General features: G+C 42.5%; 1 protein-coding gene across 1 annotated transcript in view; it reads left to right on the top strand.

Annotated features, from left to right (window-relative positions):
* Window positions 1-761: 761 nt before the first annotated feature.
* Kiaa1549l (KIAA1549 like) overlaps window positions 762-26,938 on the top strand; it is a 254,917-nt gene continuing 228,740 nt past the window's right edge. Inside the window, exon 1 of the mRNA XM_034636214.2 lies at window positions 762-1,008. Coding sequence (XP_034492105.2) covers window positions 762-1,008 — 247 coding nt within the window. The remainder of the gene's footprint in view (window positions 1,009-26,938) is intronic.

The raw sequence follows: 26,938 nt of genomic DNA, 5'->3' as shown, positions 1-26,938 counted from the left end.
CTGCCGACCTTCCCTCTATATGGGGGACTAAAAGAAAAACGAGGCGGAGTAAATCCCCCATGCGGACCTCCGCGATTTGGGAACCGCCGGAAGGGGTCCGATTCTGGACCTGGGGTTCGGCAGGGCGCGCGGGAGCGGGGGGCGCGCGGTGGATCCGCGCGGGGATGCGCGCGCGCGCCTGCCTCGCCTCCCTCGCCCGCTCCGGTGCTACGTGCTTTCTTTGTCAATGAGGCGCCGCTCTGAGCTGCAGTAGCAATCGCGTCCCGAGAGCTGGAGCCGGAGCTGGTCCCCGAACCCAGCGAACCAGCGAGAGAGGAGACAGCGGGGAGGAGAGGCGGCCACCGGCGGCGGGAGGGAGGGACCCGAGCGCGTCCGGCCGCCGCCAGCCCGGGATCCTCACAGCCTCGCCCCCTCCATCTGTAGGAGCCGGCCTCGGGGAGGGAGCCCCGGGCGGCGCCCGTCCCACCCTCGCTTCCCGGGGCGAGCCGGCGTGCGGTGACAGGCACCGTGGGAATCCCGGCCCGCGCCAGCCGCGGCTCCCTGCGGCCCCGGCCCCGGCCCCTGCACGGGTGAAGCCGCGGCTCCCCGGAGCCCGCCACGGGCAGAGGCAGGACGATCGAGCAAGTCGCGCCGCCCGGCGCCCCCTCCCTCCGGCGCCCGGGCCATGGCCGGAGATGCCCGGTGAAGACCGGGGCGCCGAGGGCTGGGTTCCCCGGCGCGGTGTGGAGCGAGGCAGCGGCCTGGATGTGTGAAGGGTCCCCATGGCTCTGCAGGAGGCGAAGCCCCGGGGCCCGAAGGAAGCTGGGCCGGCGGCGCAGGGGCCCAGGGACCGGCACCGGGCGCATGGGCTCGGCCAGGCCGGCTGGGGAACCGCGCGCTGCCGGGGCGTGAGGAGCCCCGGAGTCCGTGGGTCCCAGGATGCGCCGCCGCCGCCGCTGCCGTTGCCACCGCTGCTGCTGGGACTCCTGCTGCTGGTGGCTCTTCCAGAGCATTGCCGGGCGGACCCGGGTAAGCACTTGGCGGCGGTTCCTGGAGTAGCTGGGCTGCCCGTCGGGGCCAGCACCTGAGCGGGTGGCGGTGGTTGGAGAGATCTTTGCGGCACGGGCGCTGGGATTTTCTCCGCCCTTTGCTGCTGCAACAGCGGCGGAAGTCAGAAATCTGTCTCCCGGGAAGGCACCGTTGGGCGGGGAGGGAAAAAAGAGGCGCATTCCTATCTTCTTTCTGGACAAGTTGCATATCCTACCTAGTGGCCCCGCAGGCACGCTTCAGTTCGATAAAGACATGGAGTGCTTAGAACACCTTCAAAGGGATGTGTTTTAGTAGGACACGTTTCAGGTGGGGACGTCCACTAGATTTGGGGCTTACTGTTGAGAATGTCCACTTTGTCTTCACTGCATGGAATGGCTAGAGAGTTTTAAGCAATTCCATGTCGGCTTCCCCCAAATCCTTACCCCCCTCTGTGTGGATAGTGGATACCTTTTCTTTTGGGACGCAGGTACCTAAAATAATTGATTGCAGCTGGCAAAGGAATCCAGGCATTGTTCAAGTATATAACCCACTGTTTGCAGGAGGCTAGTTAAAAGAGATCATGCTTGGCTTCTCGGCTTCCTTTGGACAATCGCTAAGAAATAGATTACTGTAATTCCTTGGATTTTTTTTTTTTTTTGGTGAAATCTATTGTAACTGTTTGGGTGGAATTATTCTGCAAAAGTGCTTCAAAACTTATACTGTGTAGTCAACAATTGTCTTTGAAATAAGAATGATTACTATGGCACTAGTAAAGGGCAGGCTTTTGTGTTTGTGATGGAATTCTGGGCTCTTGGTACATTCAGTTTATCAAGGAATAGAGCTCCTACTTCAGATAATTCATTCCTTTAGTTTTGGGGATTTTAGCAAGGGCTAATGAGGACCTCTTTTTTTTTTCTATATGTGCCCCTCCCCCAAACTAGATAAGGATTCCTAATGATGAAGGAGCTCACACACTGACTTAAGATAAGAGGGTTTCAGGTTAAAAATAATTCTTGTCTTCAACAGCTTATTTAAGGCCCACTTTCCATGAAACACTTAAAGGGTCATTGACATGAAGTATTTTTGTGGGTGTGCAAGTGATGGTTAAGGGATTTTCTATTGTGATTATGGTGGTTACAAAGTTCAGTAGTCACTGTGCTGAAGAATTGTAGCCCTCACTGTTTACCGTCTTTAGCTGTTTTCAGTGGTGTGTATTTGACACAATAGTTGAAGAACAAGTCCTGAGTAAGACACATATAAATGCCTTGATATCCATTGGCTCAGAAATAGACAGTTTTTGTTTCAAATGTATCAGATCCTTGATAGTTTTGTAAATTGTGTATGAGATATTCACTTTTGCATGTTGTTCATTTGAGTGTAGATACCAAAAACTGTTCAGCCATCTGTAATATGTGAAATTTGGCTTTCATGTATTGTTCCTGTTCAGCGTGATATCAGATGATTTCCTCTGATCGCTTTTTCATTTCTGATCTCCCTTCCAACCTTTGTGCTCAGACCCTTCTGAACCTCTGTGATTTTGCGTGGCTCCTCTTTCAGACAGCCACAGTCTGACTTAGGGGACTTCTGATCTACATCTTCTGGTTTTAGCCCTGGTGTCCTTTTTTCTTTTAGGATAGGGGTCATGAGGACACAGGGCTAAGAAAGACACTTTGATTATAATGGTGGTAAAACTCATTAAAGTGATGTTGTTCCCCAAAGTCCTTCATCTTTTCCCTTCTCACTGGAGTGATTTGTTGCTTCCTCTGTGCTTTTTGGATGTCCTTTTTGCTGTTACCCTTGATGATCAGTTTTCTGTGGTCCAGCCCACCTGTGGATCTACTGAGCTCCATCATTTCCTGTGTGTTTGCTGCTAATTTTATGACTGGTTTCTCGATGAAAGAGTGAAACAGTGTGTTCCCTGTCTTACCTCCTCCCTCTTTCATTTGTTCTCTGATTTCCACTTGCAGCAGCTTCATCCCAGGGTGGCTGAGTCTTGGGCTTCATACAGGCATCCCCAGGGGTTATGGGAAGGAAGCAATGACAGGAGGAGGGCAAAACAGATGCCACTTGCCTGGGACTTTGCCTTTCAATAAAGAACCTAGTCTTGAACTTTTTCTGTTGGATAGCTGTGGTTCAGCACTGTCCTCCACTGCAGAATGTCTGATGCTGAGTTGTGTGAGAAGCCAAGCCTGTGACAATTGAGGTCCCACTTAAAGGGCTAGCTTGCTATGGACATGTCATTTGCAAAGGCTACATCACTGCATCATTGCTGTTCCTTCTTTCTCCCCCCCCCCTTCTTTCTTTCTTTTTGTGATACCAGGAATTGAAGGAAGGGGTGGTTTACCCAGCTAAATTCCCAACCTTTTTGATTTCTTATTTCCAGACAGTCTTGCTAAGTTGCCCAGGCTGGCCTGAAACTTGCATTCCTCTGGTCCTTGTTTTCTAAGCAAGGCTAAGCCAGACACTTGTCTTAGTTGAAAAGTGGGCAAAAAATAGATTTGTTTACAGAAAATACTGTTGCAGTTGTTTAGCACCTTTGTGTCCTGGGGCCCCTGCAGTGTGTTCCAAGCCTGCTCCCACCCACACCACCCCAGCCTCTTTGGCTTTAGTATCAGAGGAAGTTGAGGTCCTTCTCTTTCCCACACAAAAAACAAGCTGCTGTCATGTTCAGTGTCCTCCTTCAGACTCCCTCTCCTAATTCCCATCTCCACGGAACCCTTGCTTGCAGGCAGTCGCTTCTATTTTGGATGTAGGAGAAGTTTGTTTTTAGCAGGGAATGCTGACGCCCTCCATTCTCTCCTGCCATCCGGGCCTCAGGCAAAATGGTAAAGTTCAGATTTGGCTTTCCAGTCTTCTTAACTACCAACCAATTTGTTATATCACGATTCCTCCCTATTGCCTGTTACAATGCTCAGCACGGGAACAGGAATTTGTTAAATTTTACAGCTTTCTTGTATCATCCCCTGCCTTAGCTGATTCTGTTAGATGCTAGAATATTATTTCATCTAAGTTATTCACAATAAGTTGTGAGTAGCTGCTTGATTTAAGGAATGTATTTGCATTTTGAAAGAAAGTTTATTTATTTATTTATTTTAAAGATGGGTTTGTTGATATTGGGAAATCTCTTGCCTGGGTTCGATCCTAGGTTCAATCCTCAGCACCACATAAATAAATAAATTACAATACATGGGGGAAACAACTTTTTCTCTGTGATCTCTTTCTCTTTCTTGCCCTCTCCAATTTCTTTGTACACATCATCAACTGGGCTTCCCATTCCACAGGTGCTACATAGTTCATTTGTTCACTTATTAATTAGTTCATTATGTTTTGAGCACATCGATCTTCAGAGGAAAGAAAAGCTTCCATTCTCCTGGCAATCAGAAACTAGCCCAGAGCTTTTAAAACTTTACTGTGCATACACATCACTTGAAGATTCTGTAAAAACTCAGGCTTTGATTCCATAGGTCTGAGGTAAGATCTTAAGATTTTGCATTTCTAACAAGTTGCCTGTGTGATGCTGGTCGATGGGTCCTTTTTCAGTAGAATTGAAAATAAATAAGTGTAGTCTGGCGGTGGTAAGTTCTCTGAAGAAGAACAAATCTGGGGGCTAGCACCTGCATACGTACACTTGTTTATATAGGGTGGTGAGGGGAGGCCTCCAAGATGAGATGACGCTGGAGTGGAGAGCTAACTGGCTATCTTGGGAACAGATATTCCAGGCTGAGGGAGAAGCACATGCAAAGGCTTGAGGTGGTTGAGGGACAGCAGGAAGCCAGTGTGGAACTGAAGGAAGAAGGATAGAGTGGCAAGAAACGGTGCTGAAGAGGAGCAAGGGCTGAGTCATGCAGCGCGTACTGGCTGTGGAGAGGACTTGGTATTTTATTCCGAGTGAGGTGGTAAGCCATAGGAACTTCTAAACAAGAGCAGACATAATCTGATTTCATAAAGAATCACCTTGGTGGGGCTGTAGCTCAGTGGTAGAGTGTGTGCCTAGCATGTGTGAGGCCCTGGGTTCTATCCTCAGCACCACATAAAGATAAATAAATAAAAAATAAAGGTATTATGTCCATCTACGAGAGAGAGAGAGAGAGAGAGAGAGAGAGAGAGAGAGAGAGAGAACATCAACTTGGTGCCAGGCATTGGGGCACATACCTGTAATCCCAGTGGCAGAGAGAGAGAGAGAGAGAGAGAGAGAGAGAGAGAGAGACAGAACATCAACTTGGTGCCAGGCATTGGGGCACATACCTGTAATCCCAGCGGCTCAGAAGGCTGAGGAAGGAGGATTGAAGGGTTCAAAGCCAGCCTCATCAAGGGTGAGGCACTAAGCAACTCAGTGAGACCCTGTCTCTAAATAAAATACAAAATAGGGCTGGGGACATGGCTCAGTTGCTGAGTGTCCCTGAGTTCAATCCCCAGTACTTATAATGGGAGGAAAGACTATAAGGCCAAGCAGGATGCAGGCAGATCAGGTGGGAGGCTAGTATGGAAATCCAGTGTGCCAGTAAAGATGGCTGAGACAGGTTGTAGCAGGAGAGGTGGTAGAAGTGTTTAGATTTTGGACATGTTTTGAAGACAGAGGTGATAGTGTTATCGGATAGAGTAAGAGGGTGGGAAAAGAAGAGAGGAACCAATAGAGCTCCCAGGGTTTTTGGCTCAAGGAACTGGGAAGAAGTTACCATCAACTGAAATGGGAAGGTTGCAGTTGGCTCAGTTTTGGGGTAGGAAGTACAGAGTTCGTTTAGGGCATGTAAAACTTGAAATGTTTATTAAGCAAAGACATAAGGTAATCAGTTGAACAAAGCAGTCTGGAATTGTAGGGAGATATCAGATATAGAGATATAAATTTGGGAGCTATCATCAGGGAGCTGGAGAGTTGGTATAGAGAAGAGAGGAGATCTGTAGTAAGCTCCCAAGTGCTGCAGCGTTTGTGGGTTCAGGGAGAAGCAGGACCAGCCAAAGAGCAGAGAAATGACCGGAGAGAGGTAGGAAGAGAAGAAAATGTATTCAGTGTCCCAGAACCCAAGTGAAGAAAGCATTTGAAGAGGAGAAGTCTATCAGCTTCCCAGATGCTGCTAAGAGTGGGGCTAGACTGGTACTAGCAATGCACATTGGGTTTCCAGACGTGGAAGTGTTTGGCATCACTAAGAGAGATGCAGACACAGCCTGATGGCAGTGGGTTCAAGAGAGAAAGGAAGAAGAGAAATCCAGACAGCAAACAGGATAACCCTATTAGAGTCTATTCTACAGAGAAAAGTAGAGTAATAGGAGAAATGGGTCCATGGAGGTTTAAGATGGGGGAAATGATTACATATATTCATACTTTCTTATTTTTTAACACTAATGACATACAGCAAGAACATTTGAATAGTATTTTTTTCCCCTGAAGATACTTGCAAAATGTCCCAAATCTTGCCTCTCCCTACTCCCCACTCCCCATAAAGTAAAGATGATTTGGGAACACGATGCTTTCAATATTGATCTAAAATAGAAGTTGGATATCCCTCCCTGCCACACATCCACACAGCTGTGGAAACCCTGAGATCCTGAAACTCTGAAGATGAGCGGAGAGCCTCTCAGAAGGCCACTTATCCCAAGTCTTAAATTACTAGAATATGATCTGAGAACGTGCCAGAAGAACGTGCATGTTTCCCTTTTCATTTTCATTAACCTTGGAGCTCACATTGTGGTTTTCTTTCGTTCCTTCCCTACCCCCCCCCCCCCCCCCCTTTTAGAACAACAACTCTACTCTTCTCAGACAAAAATGAATAGCTGGAATGACCCTAAAACATTTCGTTGCTTGACAACATCTTAGAGGGGATTTCTAAACACACAGAAGGACACATTATTCTAGGCTATGGGATGGCTGCCACGGATGATGACTCTCTTTGAGGACTTCAGGACCAAAGGAGCGGTCAGCAATCTGGGTGTCGTAGATATCAGTTATTGAAGCTGGTGGGAAGGTGGCGAATGAGTCACATGCATTTGGCAGTATTTGCTGTGCACCTGGCATCTGCCAGGCTCTTTGCTAGATGCCTGGTATTTAGTGGAAGATAAGCCCAGCCTGGCCCCTGCCCTCAAGCAGTCAGTAACCCAGGACAAGAAACCCTTACCCAGGTGGGTGGAGAGGCAGGTGGCAGTACCTCCATGAAGTAGGTCAGGCAGGGATTTGTGGCAAGACAGGAGGTGCCCACACTTCATAAGGAGGTTGCTGCTGGTTGGCTACAGCCTGGAAGGATTGGAGCTCAGTGGTATGGTTCTGAATTCTCAAGAAAACTTGGATCTTTATTTAGAACCTCCTTGTTTTCAAGCTCATGAGTGAATTTTGACTTTTGAAATGTCATGCCATACAAAGAGAACATACCCATGAGCCATAAGATTTTTTTTTTTAAAAAAATCAAATTTATTAAGGTATAACTCACATACATCACCATCTGCCTTTCCAGGTGTGCTGTATGTTGAGTTTCGACAGAAGTAGACCTCATGGATCCCTCACCTTTATCTAGATGTAGAATGTTTCTATCTCCCTGAAGACTCTCTCCTGCCCCTCTGTAGTCAGTCCACCCTGCCATCCAGCATCAGGTCTTTGGCAACCACCATTCTATTTTCTATCCCTGTAGTTTTGCCTTTTTCAAAAGATACTTGTAAAATGTCCCAAATCTTGCCTCTCCCTACTCCCCACTCCCCACCCCCAAGAAGGTCATATTAATGCGATGGCTCAGTAGGTAACTTTTTGATCCAGTTTCTTTCAATTGGCTTCATGCTCTTGAGCATCATCCATGTTGTTGCCTAGATCTCCAGTTCTGTCCTTTTAATGGCAGAATAATGGTTCATTGTACCCCAGTTGGCTTATCCATTCACCATTTGGGATGTTCCCAGTTTGAGGTATAATTGTCTTTGCATGGGCAGTTTTTTTTTTTTTCCCCCTTGAGTAAATACCTAGAAGTGGGATCACTGGATCTTATTTTAGGTTTGTGTTTAACCTTATAAGAATCTGCCAAACTCTTCCAAATTGGCTATTGAGTTTTGCATCCTCATTAGTAATGTACAAGAGTTTCAGTTGCGCTGGGTGCTGTGGCACATGCGTGTAATCCCAGTAACTTGGGAGGCTGAGGCAGGAGGATTGTGAGTTTAAAGCCAGCCTCAGCAATGGCGAGGTGCTAAGCAACCCAGTGAGACCCTGTCTCTAAATAAAAATACAAAATAGGGCTGAGGATGTGGCTCAGTGGTCGAGTGCCCCTGAGTTCAATCCTCAGTACCAAAAGAAAAAAAAAAAAGAAAAAATAGTTTCAGTTGCTCTTCTGGATCTTCACTGAGACTTGATATTGTCAGCTTTTTCCCCTATTCTTTTATCTTAAATTTCAGCACTCTAACGGTTATTCAGCTGTATCTCACTATGGTTTGCATTTCTATTATTACTAATGATGTCATTTTGGTGTATCTTTTCACGTTCTTCCTTGCCATCTATGTCTGTACTTTGAAGTGTCTGTTAAAATCTTTTGCCCATTTAAACAACTGGATCATTTATTTTCTTGTTATTATTTTGAACTTTCTTTATATTTTCTTGATACAAGTTCTTTTTCAGATATGTGTTTTGTACTCATTTTCTCCTACTTTGTGGCTTTTCTTTTTTATTTTATTAGTAGTATGTTTCAAAGAATAGCAGCTTTCAGTTTTGATTAACTTTACTTTATCTACTTTTTAATTTAAGGGTCATGTTTTTTTTTTTCTTTCTTTCTTTTTTTTAAGTATTCTAGCATAGAAATCTTTGCCTAACCCAAGATCACAAACATCTATGATTTCTTCTGCAAGTTTTATATTTTAATTTTTACTTAAAGGTCTGTGATCCATTTCATATAATATATTGTTCAAGGTTAGAGTCAAGGTTAATTTGTTTCATGTGATGTTTAATTGCTTTAGTACCATTTATTGAAAAGACTACCCTTGCTCCATTGACTTACCTTGGCACCACATTTGCATGGGTTTATTTCTGGCTCTAGTTTGTTCCGTTGATCTATACTTTTTCTGTTATGCCAATATGACCCTGTCTTGATTTCTTTAGCTCAGACTTCTGAACTTCAACATCATTGAAGTTCAAACAAAGAATTTTGAAGTCCAAAGAATTTTGGGCTTCAAAATTCTTTGTTGTGGGGGCTACACTGTGCATTGTGGGACATTTCTTGCCTCTACCTAGAAGATGCCAGTAACTCCCTGCTTCCCCATGGTGACAATCAAAAAATGTCTCCAGATGTTGCTAAATGTCTTCTGGAGAGTAAAATTGCCACTCAGTTGAGTTCCACTATTCTAACTTTATAGTGAGTCTTGAAGTCAGGTAGTATAAGTACTCTTTGTCCACTCTTCTTTTTTTTAAAAAAATTGTTGGCTCTTCTAGGTCTTATGCTTTTCCACATAGATTTTAGTATCTTCTTGTTCATCTCTATTAAAAAGTCATGCGGGGGGCTCTCGTTGTAGCTCAGTTGTAGAGTGCTTGCCTTGCATCTTTGAGGCACTGTGAGGCACTGGGTTCTATCCTCAGCACCACATAAAAAGAAAAAATAAATAAAATAAAGGTATTATGTTCACCTAAAACTAAAAAAAAAAATTTTTTAAAGTCATGCTGGAATTTTTCTTGTTGGAATTTTTTTTGGATCTAGGTCATTTGTGGAGGACTGATATCTTAATAATACTGAATTTTTTGATCTGTGAACATATATCTTTCCATGTATTTATATAATCTTTTCTTCCATGAATGTTTTATAGAATTTAGCATATAAATTTGTACATGTGTATTTCATGTGCTTCAGGACTTTGATAAACAGTACTTAAATTTTTTATATTGTATAAACATATCAAAAAACATTTACCTTATAGCACATGAGAACTATAAACTGTAAACTGTAAACTCATTTTAGTTCTAGCAGCTTTTTGTAGAATCTCTGGGATTTTTCTAAGTAGAAAATCATGTTATCTGTGATTAAAGACAGTTTGGTTTGTTTCTTTCAAATCTATATGCCTTTTATTTCCTTTTCTTGCCTTATTTCCTTGGCTAAAACTTCCAGTACATTGTTGAATATGAATGAGGAAGGTGGACATCCTCGTCTTGATCCCAGTATTGGGGGAAACATTCAGTTTTTCACTATTAGTAAGATGTCAGCTATAATTTTTGTTTTTCGTTTTGTAGAGGTCTTTTATCCGGCTGAGAAAGTTCCCTTCTACATCTAGTATGCTGTGAATTTTTGTCATGCATGGGAATTACATTTTGTCAAATATTTTCTCAGTATCTTTTGAGGTGATCACAAGATTTCTTTTCTTTAATCTGTAAAAAGACAACTTAGTCTATTTTAGAATGTTGAACCAAGCTTAGTCATGATGAATATTTCAGCTGGGCCTGACTTTCTAATTCTTTTTGGTAGGAATTTTTAAAGTCTTATGTTTGTGTGAGATATTGGTCTATAACTTTTTTTTGGTTGAAAAGTTTGTTACAGTTTTATATGAGGGTAATGCTGGACTATAGACAGTACAGAAGTATTTCCTCTTGTGTTTTATGGAAGTATTTGTATAGAATTGGTATTATTTCTCCTTTAATGTCTGTGGTCTTACAGATAAGACTGAAGATCATTCAGGATTTCTTTAGTTAAAATGAAAAATATCAGGGACTTCTAGTACTTTTCTTGTTTCCCAGGGCTACAAGACACCACAGAGATTTGGTTCAAGGTCTAGAAAGAATAGTTGGGATGTGGAGAAATTGCTTGGGACATGTTCAGGAAGTTGAGATCACTGCTGGCTGATTGTTATTTATGAATTCACTTCATTTTTCAGGGAATTTTATCCCCTGTGACTAAGAGCCTCAAGATTCTCCCAGCTTCCCCCTGTGCCTGGCTGTGTGTTTATGAGCTGTAAGCAGATATCTTGGTGGGATTGCCCACGGGCTTCTTACCTCTTCCTCCATCCATACCATACACATAATAAAGTGTTTAATGTACACTAAACATACTTTATTAAATTTGAACAATACTTAAGTGAAATGCAGAAGGCCTTGTTGGCCTCATTGCTGTTCCCTAGAGTTGTGCTGGGTCCTTCCAGATCTTTTTTCTTGCAAATATTTATATCCATATCCATAGCCTCACTTATATTTTTTTCTAAGATATAAAGGGTGTAATATTTAACACCTTACATTTTTCACTTGACACTGTATGGTGGCTGTCTTTCCAAGATAGCTAAATCTTGTCATGAGAGAATTTGAACTTCTTCTGGAAACATATCTAAAAACCTTTTGCTATAAAGAGATTAGCTTTAAACTCACAGCTCAGATTCAAACCTAGAATTAAAACATCTCCTTAGGTTCTTCCTTCCATTTTCACTACTTCTTGGCTTCTTTCCCTAGAAGAAGCTCCCACAGATGTTTAAGGGAATTCATGGATTTTTTTTTAAACACAGTGGGGTTGAGCACCATGTTTGAACCAGCTAATGTAGATGTAAATAAGGCCAAGCGTTGCCTCTAGCATAGCTCAAGGTCACTGCTGCACCTGCCTCTCTGTCCAGTCAGGCGAGGCCTTGCCTAATGTGTCCTAACCACAAGAGGGGGATTTGATTTATATATGTTCAGTCTATTCTTAGCTTGAAAAAAAAAAAGCCTCCTGATGCCAGAAACACAAAATGGCTTTGGTATTTATGCAATATCAGTAGACCGGAAGGTCTAGAATATTTCTAAGTTTACTCTCTCCATGTGGAATGTGCAATTATTAAGGGCCTCCAATGAAACTAGGGCCCCCACACCTCAGCCTCTACCTCTGCTCCAGGGAATGAATGCCACTGCTCTGGCACGTGTCTTTTTATTTACCAGATGACAACAGCAACCTCAAGAAGATCAAAGAAACAATGAGAAGTCTGAGAAGAAAATGTGTTGAAATTAATAGTGCAGCTTGTAAGTCCTTGTGGAAAAGAGCTGAGCAAAAATATCTCCAAACCCACCTACTTCATTATCAAGGAATGAGTCTTTGTTTTGAGAAGAATAGGAGGATCTGAATCAGGAGCATTATTGTGAATATAATTAAAACTGGATGAAGGTGTATTAAAAAATTAGCACCACAGAGCTGTCCTTGGAATTTTCCTGTTATTAACTTATTAATAATGGAGATGAACACATAAAGCAAGCTGGCAAACCCTACAGACCCTGCACTTTTTTTTTTCCCAACAGAATGGGGACTATATCTTGTGTCTGTTTCAGCAATAAAAGTATCTTAAACAAGCATTTTTTCCATTTTTGTGGCTAATGTAATATATTTACTTTTCCTTACAGGCGTGTAAGGAAAACAGTCCCCAGAGTTTGGTGTAACACTTCACAGTTGTTGAAGCTCCCAGTCTCTTTTCTCATTTGAATCTCATGCCATTTCTAATGGAGGGCTGAGGAAGTGATTTGCTAAAGGTTGCATGGTGGTCCTGGGATTTTTTATTTTTCCATTATTCTCTGATTCAGGGACAGACGCCTAGCTATACAAACTAGCTCAAGTATGGGCCTCCAGGCCACCAGGGAATCTCTTGTGACATATTCAGAATAGGAATGAAATATAACTGGGCCATGTGGGTACTATAATTAATTAACAGAGATAATAGCTTACGCTTTTGAGTTTTTACTATCTGTATCAGCTCATTTAATTCTCACAACAACCCTATGTAGTAAGTTCAGTTATTAATCTTCCTGCTTGAGATGAAGAGACGGAGGCAGACTGACTTAACAGTAACTCACTCAGTGTCACACTGTGTCATGGCTTAGATGTGAGGTGTCCCCACAAGCTCCTGTTTGAGACAATGAAAGGCGGTTCAGAGGTGAAATGATTTGATTATGATACTATAATCTAGAAGAGGATTAATCTACCGATATGGATTAACTGGGTGGTAATTGTAGGCAGGTAGGGTGTAATTGGAGGAGGTGGGTCACTGAGGGTATGCCTTTGGGGTTTATATTTGTCCCTGGTGAGCAGAGCTCTCTCTCTGCTTCTTGTTTGCCAAGTCCTGAGCTGCTTTCTATCTCTACACTCTTCTACCGTGATGTTCTGCCACACTTCAGGCCTAGAGCAATGGAGTTGGCTATCTGTAGACTGAGATCTCTGAAACTTTTACTCCTCTAAGATTGTTTTGGTCAGGTCTTTGGTCACAGCAATGAAAAAACTAACACACACAGAGCTAAGTGTTGGAGACAGTATTTCAAACCAGGCTGTTGGATCACACACACTCCTCATTCTGTTTCATTGTACTCTGTGTCTCAGGGTCCCGTCCATCTTCCTAAGGCTGGGCTCATCTTTCCACCTCTTTCTGCAGACTGGCTTTCTCTAATGACCCACATAGCGGGTTCCCCATAACTGAATCTTGCATGGGCCCTTTGCTGGCCACAGCCAGAGTTGGCAGGACTTTTCAGTTTGAGTGTCCAGCATCCAGTCTCTGTTCTGCTTCCACATTTCCAGGAGGAGAATCAGGCTGCTGCAGTCTGGCCAGTGGAGATAGGGATCTACCCCTCATCTGATCAGCAGAGGCCAGAGAAAGAAGGAGCACATGTTACAAAAATGGCCATCTTAGCCTAACCCCTCTTTCAAGCAGAGGTCAGTTTTAAGTAAGATTGAATGGGTGGGACAGACTTCCCAAAGTTGGTCTCCTCCTTCACAGCAATAAAAAACAGGTTTCTGTGTTGGTTTTATTGCTGCCTTTATGGAAAACAATGAGTGGTTGGATTTATAGGGTTGGCTAATTTCATGTTATAAATATTCCCATGATGATTGATTTCAAGCTACCAATGCAACAGTAGTGCTGGGAAGCGAGGTGTCCAATTGGCTCAGCAGGGGTGTGATCAGGTCCTAGCCCAGCGATGCTCCTATCCACAGATGGACTGGAGGCAGGGCAGCTTGCACAGGAAGTGCACCATGAAGCCAAGGGGTTAACAGGCCAACCAACCAGGTGGGTTTATCATTCAGTCCAAGAGAATAAGATGTCCAGGTAGAGGGGGTGAAAGCAGCCCCCAATAGCTCGAGGTATATAGTTCTAAGTGTGCAATCTTATAGTCCCACAAAGATGCTTTCTAAAGCATGGCAGTTTCTTTTGATTATAATGTCTCCCTTGTGACATGTAGTTAACCCTTTCACTGACTCTTAAGATGCCAGACCTCATTTTCTTGGATGGCCGTTGGTTTTGTTTTCTGGTACTGGAAGGTGTATTTTTGACTTGCGCTCAGACATCAGCACCTCCTCCTCACTTGGTGGTGTCAAGAGGAGGCTCCTTTCTCCTACCTTTCAAACCAGAGGTAGGAAATCCACAGATGTGACTCAGTGGTTACGTACCCCTGAGTTCAATCCCTGGTGTCAAATAAATCAAAAGTCTGCCCTGGGAGACTCCTTTCAGTTGGTTACACACTATCAGTCTCAGTTGCAGGCTTTATTTATGATCACGAGGCCATCTCTTAGTTCACATAATTATGCCAAAAGCCAAGACAGTCTTGTGACTACCATCTCTGACAAGGCGTCAGACTCCGTCAGAGCTCATGGCTTGTGTGGTTGGTTCTTTCCCCCTTGCACAACTGGCAAGGAGACGGTGGGTCTTGGCGTCCATGGCCACTTACCATTCCATCGATGTTCCCCATCTTTCCCTCTGATGTGACCGCTGCTGACCCTGGCCAGGTCTCACAAACGGTGGTGTTGGCCACCGGGAGACAGAGTGAGAAAGTGACAGCCATGTGGATCCGTCACTCTCCTTACACATGGAACTCCACGTGTCCTACTGATGGAAGGTCAGTGTCTGTACCTATAAAAATAGCACAATTAATTTATCCTTTTAATTTCCCTTGAGATAGACCAAGGGAAAAATGTTACAAGATTCTTATTTTATGTTTTAGTGAAGATCTGTCCTAGTTTGTGGATATGTTGACTTCTGAATAAAAGGACTAACAATTTATGAAATGAGACTCTGATGTTAGCTACTGGATCTAGGATTTTGTCTTGTTTAATCTCCATGACCACACTGTTAGACGGCTCTTGCCCTTTTTGCATGGAGGAAGTTAAAACTGAGAGGACTTTGGAGAATCTCACTGGCCTGAGGGCACATTGCTGTTTAGTGACACAGCTTGGATTTGAAAGGAGATCTGACTACAGTAAGTATGTTTGCCATTAGACCATGCAGTTCTCACCTCCAACATTTTGTGGAATTTTCCAGCACCTAGGAGGGTTGAAAGAACTATGGAGTGAATACCTAATCCACAAGTATTCACTATATAGGTATAGTTTTCTTTGCCTCATCATCTATCTGTTTCTCTATCCATCCTCAATTCATCTTATTTTTTGATGTATTGAAAAAAAGTTGCAGACTTCAGTACTCTTCACCCCTAAATTCTTCAGCATAAGTGCCATTCATTAGAGTTTAATATTTAGGTTTTTTATTTTATTTGTTTATTTTGATACTGAAGATTGAACCCTGGAGATTGAACAAGTGTGGTTCCTTCTTGACCAGAGAGAAAGACTGCAGCCTTCAGGGTAACCTTATCCTCTAGCAGAGGTTTTCCTAAAATGTATCTACCCAAGCCCTTCAGTACAGCATCTTCTTTCATAACTTGGTTTACTCCCATTGCGTAGCAATCTGTGTCCTTTATGAACCAGCCACCTCCAATTGGAGATTGAACCCTGGGGTGTTTTACCACTGAACTGCATCCCTAGACCTTTATTATTATTATTTAATTTTGAGGTTGGGGCTCCCTAAGTTGCTGAGGCTGGCCTTGAACTTGTGATCCTCTTGCCCTAGCTTCCCAAATTGCTGTTGATTAAAGGCATGTACCAGGTTGGGACTGTGGCTCAGCGATAGAATGCTCACCTAGCACGTGTGAGGCCCCGGGTTTGATCCTTAGCGCCACATAAAAATGAATAAAATAAAGATATTAACAACAACAACAAAAAAGGCATGTACCACCACACCTGGCTCAATATTTATTTGTGGCTCCTTTTTGAAGTAAATATTACATATAATGAAAGACAGAAATCTTTAAAAAAAATAAATATATATTGTACATATTTATATATGTCATATAAATATGTATATATTTATATATCATATATATTTATTTATTTGATACCAGGGATTGAACTCAGGGGTACTTAATCACTGAGTCACATCTGCAGCCCATTTTTTAACTTTTAATTTTGAGACAGAGTCTTGCTAAGTTGCTCAGGGCCTCACCAAATTGCTGAGACTCACTTTGAACTTGTAATACTCCTGCCTCAGCCTCTTGAGCTGCTGGGATTACAGGCCTGGCTTAAAGATATATTTCTGAGTATACACCTGTGTAACCTAAATCTGTCAAGATACAGCACATGACCATGACCCTGGGAAGTAAGTTCCCTTTTGTCCCTCTACAGACATTCCACTCCCTACTTCCAGCCTCACAAACCCCCAACCCTGGTGATGTTTTTCACCATAGGTTAGTTTTTATACTGTTGTTTTTTGTTTTTATATCTTATAAATTGCTAGTTTTCTTTGTTTAATAAATATCCATTCCACATTCACAATAGAGATTTATCACTCCCAGGTGATAATTTCCCTATCAGCATGATATGCCATGCAGTCTTAAATAATGAAGTCTGTTGTTACCAAATTGATTTTCCTTATATGTATTAATTCAGACAGTCTTTATTGAGCACTTGGTATGTGGCAGGTAGTGGGCTTCCCCTCATCCTGCTCATCTCTGCTGATAATCATATTCATGACATGAGCCAGTTACTCACAGGGATAAGTGCCTGATTGATGATTGCCAACAGGATGGTTACTGTGATCAGGAAGCCCAGGGTGCTGAGGGAGGTTAGAGGAGGGGACTGACACTGGAGGGCTGGGGAAGACTCTCCAGGAAGTGGCATTTGAGCCAATGTCAGAAGGATGACTAGGGGATAACCAGGCAGGGATCTGGGACAAAGGGAGAAGCAGGTACTGTCCTCTCTGGTGGGAACAAGTGTGGTTCATTCTTGAACCAGAGAGAAAGACTGCAGCCTTCAAAGTAGCCTTATCCTCTATCAGAGGTTTTCCTAAAATGTATCTACCCAAGCCCTTCAGTACAGCATCCTCTTTCATAACTTGGTTTACTCCCATTGGGTAGCAATCTGTGTCCTTTATGAACCAGTCACCTCCAATGTATACTCTGTAGCTAAATCTGCAGTCTCTTCCCCAAAGCCCTTTCATGCCCCTTACATTTTATCCTTTCTGTCCGGAAGTCCTTGCCGGTCCTGTCTGCCTGGTTAGCATCTGCTCTTCCTTCAAGATTCAACTCCAGGACTGCCTTCTTCGGGCACCCTTCCCTGGCATCCTCTCTACCCTCATCATAGGTGTTAGGTGCCGCCTTAGATGGTCTAGTGGCCTGTCTTCTCCATCAACCTGAGAACTCCTTAGAGCAGTGGTTCTCAAAGGTAAACCCAGGTACATGGGCACAGGCAACCCTTTCTCAGCTGTGATCAATGTGTAAAGCTATCTCCATTATAGCTGAGGACATATTCTGTTAGAGCCATGCCTGTAGGAAGAAACAATGAGCTAAGAGGTTAGTGAGGCCATTTGCTCAGAGCAAGAGGGAAGAATAGAGTGAAGCCAGCCCCAAGGAACAGGCGAGACAGTGCGCAGGAGGAAGGGCAGGAAGCAGTGCTGCTTGAACTGATTGAAGGTGGGATAACTGGAGTCAGTTTAAGTTCTAGAGTCGGAAACCTCTAAAGCTCAAGAGTCACTCTCTTGAAGGCCCAGATGGTGTCCTATTTGTCTTAGCACATGGTCTTGCTCATACACACGGGATAACTGAAGTGTATGTAGAGAAAGAAAGTGAATATTCTGGTACGTTCTCACTTCATTAAAAACTTGTAGAAAACCTTCCTCCTTCACATTTTTATTAGTGCATTATAGTTATACATAATGGTAGAATTTGTTGTTACATATCCATACATGCATACAATATAAATATATAATTTGGCAAGTATATATCATTCCCCAGTCTCTCCTCTTCTTTCCCCTGATCCCTTTCCTCTGTTCTACTGATCTCCCTTTGGTTTTCATGAATTTCTCCCACCTTTCTTCTCTCTAATTTCCACATGTGAGAGAAGACCTACAACCCTTGACCTGAGTTTGACTTATTTTCACTTAACATGATGGTCTCAGGTTCCATCCATTTTCCTGCAAATGATATTAATTTCATTTTTCTTTATAGCTGAATAAACCTCCATTTGTGAATATCTACCACATTTTCTTTATTCATTTATCCATTGGTGGACACCTTGGCTGGTTCCCTAGCTTGGCTATTGTGAATTGTGCTGCTATAAATATGGGTGTGCATATCTCACTGTAGTATGATGACTTTAATTCTTTAGGATAAACATCAAGGAGTGATATAGCTAGTCATATGGTGAGTCCATGCCTAGTGTTTTGAGGAAGCTCCTTGCTGTTTTTCATAGTGGTCGTACTAATTTACACCACAAGTGTAAAAGTATTCCTTTTCCTTCATATCCTCTCCAGGATTTATTATTGTGTGTATTCTTGGTGGCTACTATTCTGACTGGGGTGACATGAAATCTCAGTGTAATTTTGATGTGCATTTCTCTAATTGCAAATGATGTGGAACATATTTTTCTATATTTTTTGGCCATTTGTATTTCTTCTTTTGAGAAGTATATGTTTAATTAATTTGCCCTTTTATTGATTGGATTATCTGTGTTTTTTTGAGTTCTTTATGTATTCTAGATATCAATCCTCTGACAGAAGAGTAGCTAGCGAAGTCTTTCTCCTATTCTGTAGGTTCTCTCTTCACAATCTAGCCTTTTCCTTTGCTGCACAAAAGCTTTTAAATTTGATGCCTTCCAGTTTATTAACTCAGCATTATTTCCTGAGCGTGGACTTAAAACCTTTCTTGACCATTCTGACAAGTGTGGGACGGAGTGTAGGGAGCACAAAACCAGGGACTGTCTTCAGTCTACAGATATGTTTTAGAAATTGAACACTTGCCAAATGAAGTAGAAAAAAAAATATGTGTGTGTGTGTGTATGTGTGCGCATACACACACGCACTGGGATGCAAACCCAGGACCTTGTGCACACTGGGCAAGTGCTCTGCCACTGAATCCCAAATGAAAAAAATCGTGTAAAAACCAAGAGTTTTTCCATAACACATCAGGAATTCCAGGTTCTGTTGAAATGATCGGAAGAGTAGCCACCGTGGGAATAGTAACACTGGGCTGAAGCTGAGTTGTGGGGCTTCCTTTAGATAGGATATCTGTCCTTCCTGCTAAGATGGGCTAGCTGTTGCAACAAACCAACCCCAAATGTCTAATAGCTCTAAGACATAGAGTTTTGTTTTGTTTTGGGTACCATGGATTGAACTCAGAGGCACTCAGCCACTGAGCCACATCCCCAGTCCTATTTTGTATTTTATTTAGAGACAGGGTCTCACTGAGTTGCTTAGCAGCACCTCGCTGTTGCTGAGGCTGGCTTTGAACTCATGATCCTCCTGCCTTAGCCTCCTGAGCTGCTGGGATTACAGGCGTGCGACACTGCGTCCAGCAGCCATAGAATTTTATTTCTCACTCACATAAAGACCCAGTGAGAGTCCCTGATTGGTGGAGAGCTCTCTTCTAAGCCCCAGTTCTGGGGCCCAGGATCCTTCCATTCTGTGGCTTTCTCATCTTCATTCTGGGGCTTCCAAAGCTGCTGTGCTTGCCCTCAGCCAGCAGAGGGAAGGCAGAAGAGAAGGGGTAACAGGTCTGAAAGTGATGGGCATCTACTCTATTTCATGGATTCAGACTTTATCTCATTCCTCCACAAACCAATCAGCCACTTGATCACATCTACCTGCAGATTGAAGCTGGAAATAGGATCTAAGAGGGTGCCCAGAAAGAAAGGAAACAGGTTTGGTGAGCAGCCAGCTGGTATCCACCTCCACTTATTTATTTCATCTGCTTGACCCTTTGGGCATTGGGTTTGTAGTTTCTAGTTTAACAGCAACAGACCTTTGAGAAAAAGAAAGGTCTGGGTTCAAATCATTCTCATGCCAGCTCCAGCAAGGAAAGGGACTTAATCTGTTTTGTTCATTGCTCAATACTCAGAGCCAGAGCAGTGCTTGGCACATGGTAGGTGCTCAGTAAGTCTTGATTACATGAAGGACTCTCCCTGCTACCTTGGGCAATAATGATGGTTAATATTTACTTGGTGTTTATTAAGTACTTAACTGTTGGTAAACTGGGTGCTATCTTAAAAAAGAGATGCTAAGATTTGGACAGCACTGGGAGCCATAGGATTAGAAAGAATGTAAATGTGAAGATTATTTGCATTTTTTCTTCTCTTGCATGTTCGGTATTTTTCTGGCATTCCCTTCCATCAATATATTGATGAAAAAAATGTAACACATTTGCTTCTTGGTTGACTGCTAGGGTGAAAAACAGTTGCTTCCAATCTCTTGCAGTTTTGGTAGACAAATGGTTTCTACTTCAAGGTAAGATTTTTCTTCCTGTAGGTAACAGATTCTGATTATATTGAACTCAGTTGTACTCCAAATGGATCATGATCTGCAGTCTTCTGTTTGTCAAAAAAGTTAACATTACTTTTCAAAGTCACCTTGACATCTGTCAGCAGTGCACAGCATGGACGGCAGAAGTCTGTTTTCCTACCTTTTGAGTTCCTGCTTGTGGAACACTTGACATGAAGTTTTGTTGTTATTGCTGTGACTCTCTAATTTATTTGGGAGCAGGTTTGAGACTTGAGTGGAAGCCATTGATTCTATTTTTCTCCTTTCCCCATAGATCTACAAACAAAATCCTTCACCCCTTCTCGTGCCTGGTGCTGCATCTTTGCTAGTTATTGTGGCACTGAACAGCTTGAAGACCTCACGCAGAGCAGTTGGGGGTGACAGTGCCCGTGTTTGGGCAGCAAGAAATGTGATTACCTTTGCAAGAATTGTCTTTTATCACATGATCACGGACCCACTTATTGAAGGGGCCGCTGGTGTCACAGGTCTCCTTGTTTCTCCGGACTCACTTCAATTCCTTTTGCCAGAAAAATATCCATGGGAAGATGGGAAAATAATGTAAAAGTAGAGCTATGTAAGCAATCCAAAGAAATAGATTATTAAGATAGTCCCAGAAGGGTTGTGAGAGGAAAAGGTTAATGTGGATTGTGCTGGTAGAATTTCTGATGAGTTGGCTTAATCAGGAGGACTTCGGAGGTTGACTAGAGAGAACTGACCTGAGTGGATTGTTCTGACACCCTGGGTAACTCAAAGCCTGAGCCAGGTGAATGCGAGAGAGTGAAACACACCCGTTCTGTGCCCTTTAACTTATTTGCAGCACTAACTTTCCTTTTTTCCTCCTCCAAATAGCTTCAAATAATCAATTATTATTTGTCAGTGCCCGTGTCAAATGTTTGCTTTAGTGTTTACTCCCTGTCTAAAACTTCATCATTATTTGTCTAAAAGTGAAAAAAATTCTCCTGTTTTTACAATTATTTCACGATAACGTTTTTTTTTTTAAGTTGTAGATAGACATAATGCCTTTATTTTATTTATTTATTTTTTATGTGCTGCTGAGGATCAGGGCCTCACACATGATAGGCAGGTATCTACCCCTGAGCTCAGGTATCTACCCCTGAGCCCAAGCCCCAGCCCCTCAAGATAACATTTTTAATAATATATATTCCCCCCTTTTTAGTACTGAGGATTGAACTCATGGGTGCTGTACCACCAAACCACATCCCCAGATTTTTTTATTTTATTTTTTGTATATGGACACAAGACATTTATTTTATTTTATTTATTTTTATGTGGCACTGAGGATCGAATCCAATGCCTCACACATGCTAGGCAAGCACTCTACCACTGAGTGACAACCCCAGTCCTATCCCTGGATCTTTTTAAAAACATTTATTTATTTATTTATTTATTTATTTTTATGGTTTCTTTCTTTCTTTTTTAATTAGAGAATGATAATTATAAAAAGTATTTGGGTTCATTTTGAGAAAATCATTTATGCAAGGAATTTTAATTCAATCTGCATCCTTACAAAGTCTTGCTAAGTTGCTGAAGCTAACCTCAAACTCTTACTCCTTCTGCCTCAGCCTCCTGAGTAGCTGGGATTACAGGTGTGTGTGCTACTATGCCTAGTTGATAATAAAGTTTTGGAAAGAGAAAAATCACCTACAGATTGCTTACATTGATGCTTTTAATCTTACAGATTTTTATCTAGTTTGAACACTAACATTTCCACATCAGTCAGCCATTAAATAATAACATCAGGGCATGAGTATATGGCTCAGTGGTAGAGTGCCTGCTGAACCTGCACAAGGCTCTGGGTTTGATTCTCAGCACCAACAACAAACAAGAAAAGGTAACATCAGACCCGCATCCACTCTACAGTTACTCGTCTGCACTGCTTCTTACCAACCTTTGGTGAATGAAGTATTTAGAAACATTTACAGGAACTGCTATAGAATTTTTGAGACATTTGGGTGTAGGTGAGTGGGCTTGTGCCTTAGACTAGCTTGGGTGTGATTGAACTCACATGGTTCATGGCAGATGATATGAGCTGTAGAATCACAGATTGGTAGGTGATGGGTTAGAAGGTAAAAACAAAGCAAGAAACTGGTCCTTCCCCATGGACAGCACTCTACACTGCTGGCTACGCCATGGTCACTCACTCCTCCATTCACAAACTAGTTAGAAGAAGAAGAAAAATTTCCCATAATCCCAACATCTTACAGCCCCTGAGAGGACCGATGTCTTTGCTCTTACCCTCTCGTCTTTTCTTTCTGCCTTTTGCAATCACATGTGTAACCCCGTCCATCAAGGTTTCCCACTCCTTGGATACATGTTTCTAGTTTACACGTTATGGGCAATTTTTGTGTTTTATATGTAGTCTAAGTTAAACATTTAACCATCAATTATGTCTCCTGTCTCTCTTCAGCTCCAGTTAGTGGACACAATACCTTTATTTTATTTATTTCTTTTTTATAATGCTTTATTTTATTTTTTGGGTGGGGGGTGGGAGGGAAGGAATGGGAAATACGTTTCTTCTCTGTTCTAAAATTTGCAGGTTTATTGTCATGCAACTGAAGGAGAACCTTGAGAAAATAATTCAAACCTCTTTACCTTCTTAGGAGTCTATTTTTATTAATCCCAAGGGTAAATGCAGTTTCATCTGCTGTTAGTTTTCTCTGTTCCAAGAAGATAAAATTCTTATAAGTCACCAAGTTTACCTGGTGGTTGAGCCCCCAGGAGGTGAGCTGGCCATCTGGTGAAATGGACATCACCTCCTACAAATAGGCATCTCCCATGGTGGAATGCCATCCAGAGGGCCGTGGTTCTGAATCCCCCTGGCTCTGCCCGCTGCCCACCTGCCATCTGTTCCCCTCGCCCCCCAGGCTTTATCTTGGCTTTGCATGCTGTCTGCTGAGATCTCTTCTGAGTCACCTGAGCCCACCTTGTTTTTGTTTTTTTTTTTTTTTTGTTTAACTTTTCAAAGAATCTTTTTCCACACCTTGGAAATGGTTCCAGATTATACTCACTCCATGTTGTGAATTCAGAATGACAAAGCTGTAGAAAGAGGAGAATGGCCATATTTTGATCATATTCTTGCCCTTTAGCTTCATCTACCCAGAGGCTCAACTTTTTTGGCTAATGGTGTGGTAAAGCAGCCTTTGCTGGAAAGGAGCTAACTCTGCTCATGCTGATAGGAAACCAACTTTTGATTCCTCGTCAGTTAATTTTCTCAGCCCATCTTTAAAGAAGACATTTAATCATATGTTCTGAATTTAGTGTTAATTAATAGAAAAATAATTTCTAGGACAGTCTTGTTAGCTTCTGCCTTTTAGGCACTGCATATCTTACAGGGTCAAGGATACCTGCAAGAGTGTAGAAAGGAACCAATCAAATATTTACATGACGTGTTCAATGTGCTAAATAAGACCGCTGCTAGAGGAGGTACCAATAGCTCTTTCAAGGAGCATATGCAAATATATGATTGTGTGAAAATAACAAATTGACTAAGGAAGGTAAAGTGCCCAGGCACAGAATAAGTGGTGCAGAGAATGAATGTTAGAGGAATTCATTTCATTTTATTCCTATGGATGGGGCATCAAGTTTAGCATCCACTATACCCTGGATTACAATGGGAATGGACTGCTGGGGTCCCTAATGCTAAGGACTTGCCTGAAAGGGTAAAAAATACTGTGTTGCTGTGATTTGGGACCTTATGGTCTTAGGACAGGACTAGGTACCCCAGGAATTCCGATTAGTTGATTTTTACAAGCAGATCTTAGAGAACTGTTCACCAGCCATAGAATCTTTAAAAGTTGGAGCTGGACATGGAGGTACATGCCTGTAATCCCAGCTAGCTACTCAGGAGGCTGAGGCAGGAATATGGTAAGTTGGAGGCCAGCCTCAGCAACTTAGCAAGAACCTGTCTCAAATGAAAAATGAAAATGTCTGGGGATAAAGCTCAGTAGTAGAACAACCCTGGGCTCAGCCTCCAATGAGGGGAAAAAAAACGGTTTTTATTTTGCTTCAGAAACATTGGAAATTGTGGAATAAAAGTATCTTTAAAATGTTCTTACTCAAATAACCTTAGAACTGTAGAATATTTTTACCAAACAACTCTGTTATATCTACACCTAAGTTATAGTAATAGTGACGGTTACTTATTCAGCCAGCAGTCACTGTGTTTCTTACACTGTGCTAGGTGCTGGACATGCTTATGGAGGGATTTAATCTTCACAACTGGTTTATGAAGTAGGAACTGTAATTATTCACATTTTACAGATGGGGAAACTGAGGCTTAGAGGGGTGATCAAAGCCCCAGACCCACACAGCACGATGTCAGATCTGTCCCTGTGAATCCAAGGCCAGTCCATGGCTGTGTTAGGTGTTCTCCTTGACTGTCTGTTCCTTTTCTGTCTGGTGAATTGCATCCCAGACCTAGGGAAAAGATAAAGCAGTTTTGCCTGATCAGCTCACATTGTGGTCTGCATTACAGAGGCCGTTGATGTCCGCCATCTTTGTCGTACCTTCTGGCAATGGCCACAAAGTGAGCACGGCTGTGGCCACGAGGATATTCACATTTCTGTCTCCTGGTTTCAGATTTCAAACACCCATTAAATGATATTATTTCTAATCTGCTATTATTGGGGATAATGAGAACTGACTAGATTATTCTGCCTCTCCCCCTTCTCCCCATGGTGCTTGAGATTCAAGCACACTGCTAAGAATTCTAAAGAATTTTTATGAACTCCTTCAAAACTCACATATCGATGGAATCAATTATGCTTTGATCTTGTTTCAAACTTTAAAAAACACACAGTCCTGAGTCACACTGTGGCCACATCTAAATAAAATTTAGATGCTGTGGGATATGGTCCTGAACTTGCTCTTTGAGCTTGGTGAATTATGAATTTGTCCTAGGGACCTGTAATTTTTTCCCTGCCCTTGGTGGCTGCTACATTTCTCATGGTGGCAAAATTGAAAATAATGTTTTGGTTTCCAGCTACTTTTTATGGAATTCATATAAATTTATGCCAGAGAACTAGATCTGAGATGGGATGTTAGAATTTCTGCACTTATATACTCAGTTTTTAAATTTCCAATAAATTTCTTACACCATGCATCTCTTTAATGGTAATTATTGAGTGCCTACTTTGTGCTGGGGATGTGCCCCCCTTGACTTAGAGCTGCACCACTTCTTTTATCCAGCCTATTTTTCACGGTGGCCACTAACTCCATCCAAGAGATCTGCAGTACTCACCTGTCCATCAAACAGTTACCAGATGCCAGCTAACTGTAGGGATTGTTAGTTGTTAGGGTATAGTCATAAATATCAATAATACGCTAGGCTGAATCTTGGTCTGGGGGAAGCTTGGCCCAAGAAGTGCCACTGGGCATTAGAATACAGAAGAAATCTCTTAGAGGCAAGTCAACCGGCCAACCAAGCAAATAAGTGAAATGTTGGTTGAACAGGTGACAATCATTTCATACATCTCCTATTTCACAGATAAGATACTAGGATCAAAGAAGACACATTTTGGTCAAATTAAGTAACCAGTAATGTTGAAGTTTTCATTTTAGGGTTTGACAACCTCTTTAAGTACCACCAGTAAAATGAAGGAATAAAATTGCCCTGTAAACCATTTTCCTGCTTCAATTACCATATTTTCCTAAACAACCCAACTGGGGTGAGTAATATAAGTCCCACTTTCTAGAAGAATAACATCAGACACACATGGATTGGATGACATGCTCATGGTTGTTCAAGCCAGATAGAGCCCTCGTGTCCTGTCCCCCGTCTACACGTCCTGTCTGGTGTAGAGTTCTTGCCTGTCCTTGGGAGGCTCGTGGCATAGGCAGAAGACAAGAAGAAGGAGAAGGGAGAGAACAGATTGTAAGTAGAAGGAGAGGAACACACAGGGTGAACAGCATGGTATTTTGGGACTTGATGTATGTATTTTGAGTTCTGTGATGAGGTTGCTTGTTCTCTGGCATTAACTGGAACGTGCGGGTGGGAAGCTGTTTTGGAATTTTCTGGTTCTCTCTGCTACCTCTATTCTTTCACCTTCATTCAAAGCCTCCTCTTCCACCGGGGTTCTTGCCTTCTCCCTCCTTATTGCTGTCACCACCTGACTTTACAGGTATCTGCTTCATTTATTGAAAAACTGACATTGTTCAAAACCTTTCTCTCCATGCCAACCATGCCCTGCTATCTGTCCAAGCAACACCAGGATCCATGTCTTATAATCCAGCTCGCTCCTCTAGCTTTAAAATGCTTCTTACTTCTTAACATGAACCATCTTTGTTTTTTGTTTCAGTTCAGCTACCCTTTCCCAATGAGCACTCTCTGGCCCATCTCGGGAACTTGTGCCACGTCGGAAATCTCAGACTCTCTTCACCCACTGTCCTCCCCCCCCAG

This window comes from Marmota flaviventris, chromosome 9 (genome assembly GCF_047511675.1).
Source record: "Marmota flaviventris isolate mMarFla1 chromosome 9, mMarFla1.hap1, whole genome shotgun sequence".
Lineage (NCBI taxonomy): Eukaryota > Metazoa > Chordata > Mammalia > Rodentia > Sciuridae > Marmota > Marmota flaviventris.
Note: the sequence above shows the minus strand (reverse complement) of the source record. Positions and strands in the feature narration are given on the sequence as shown.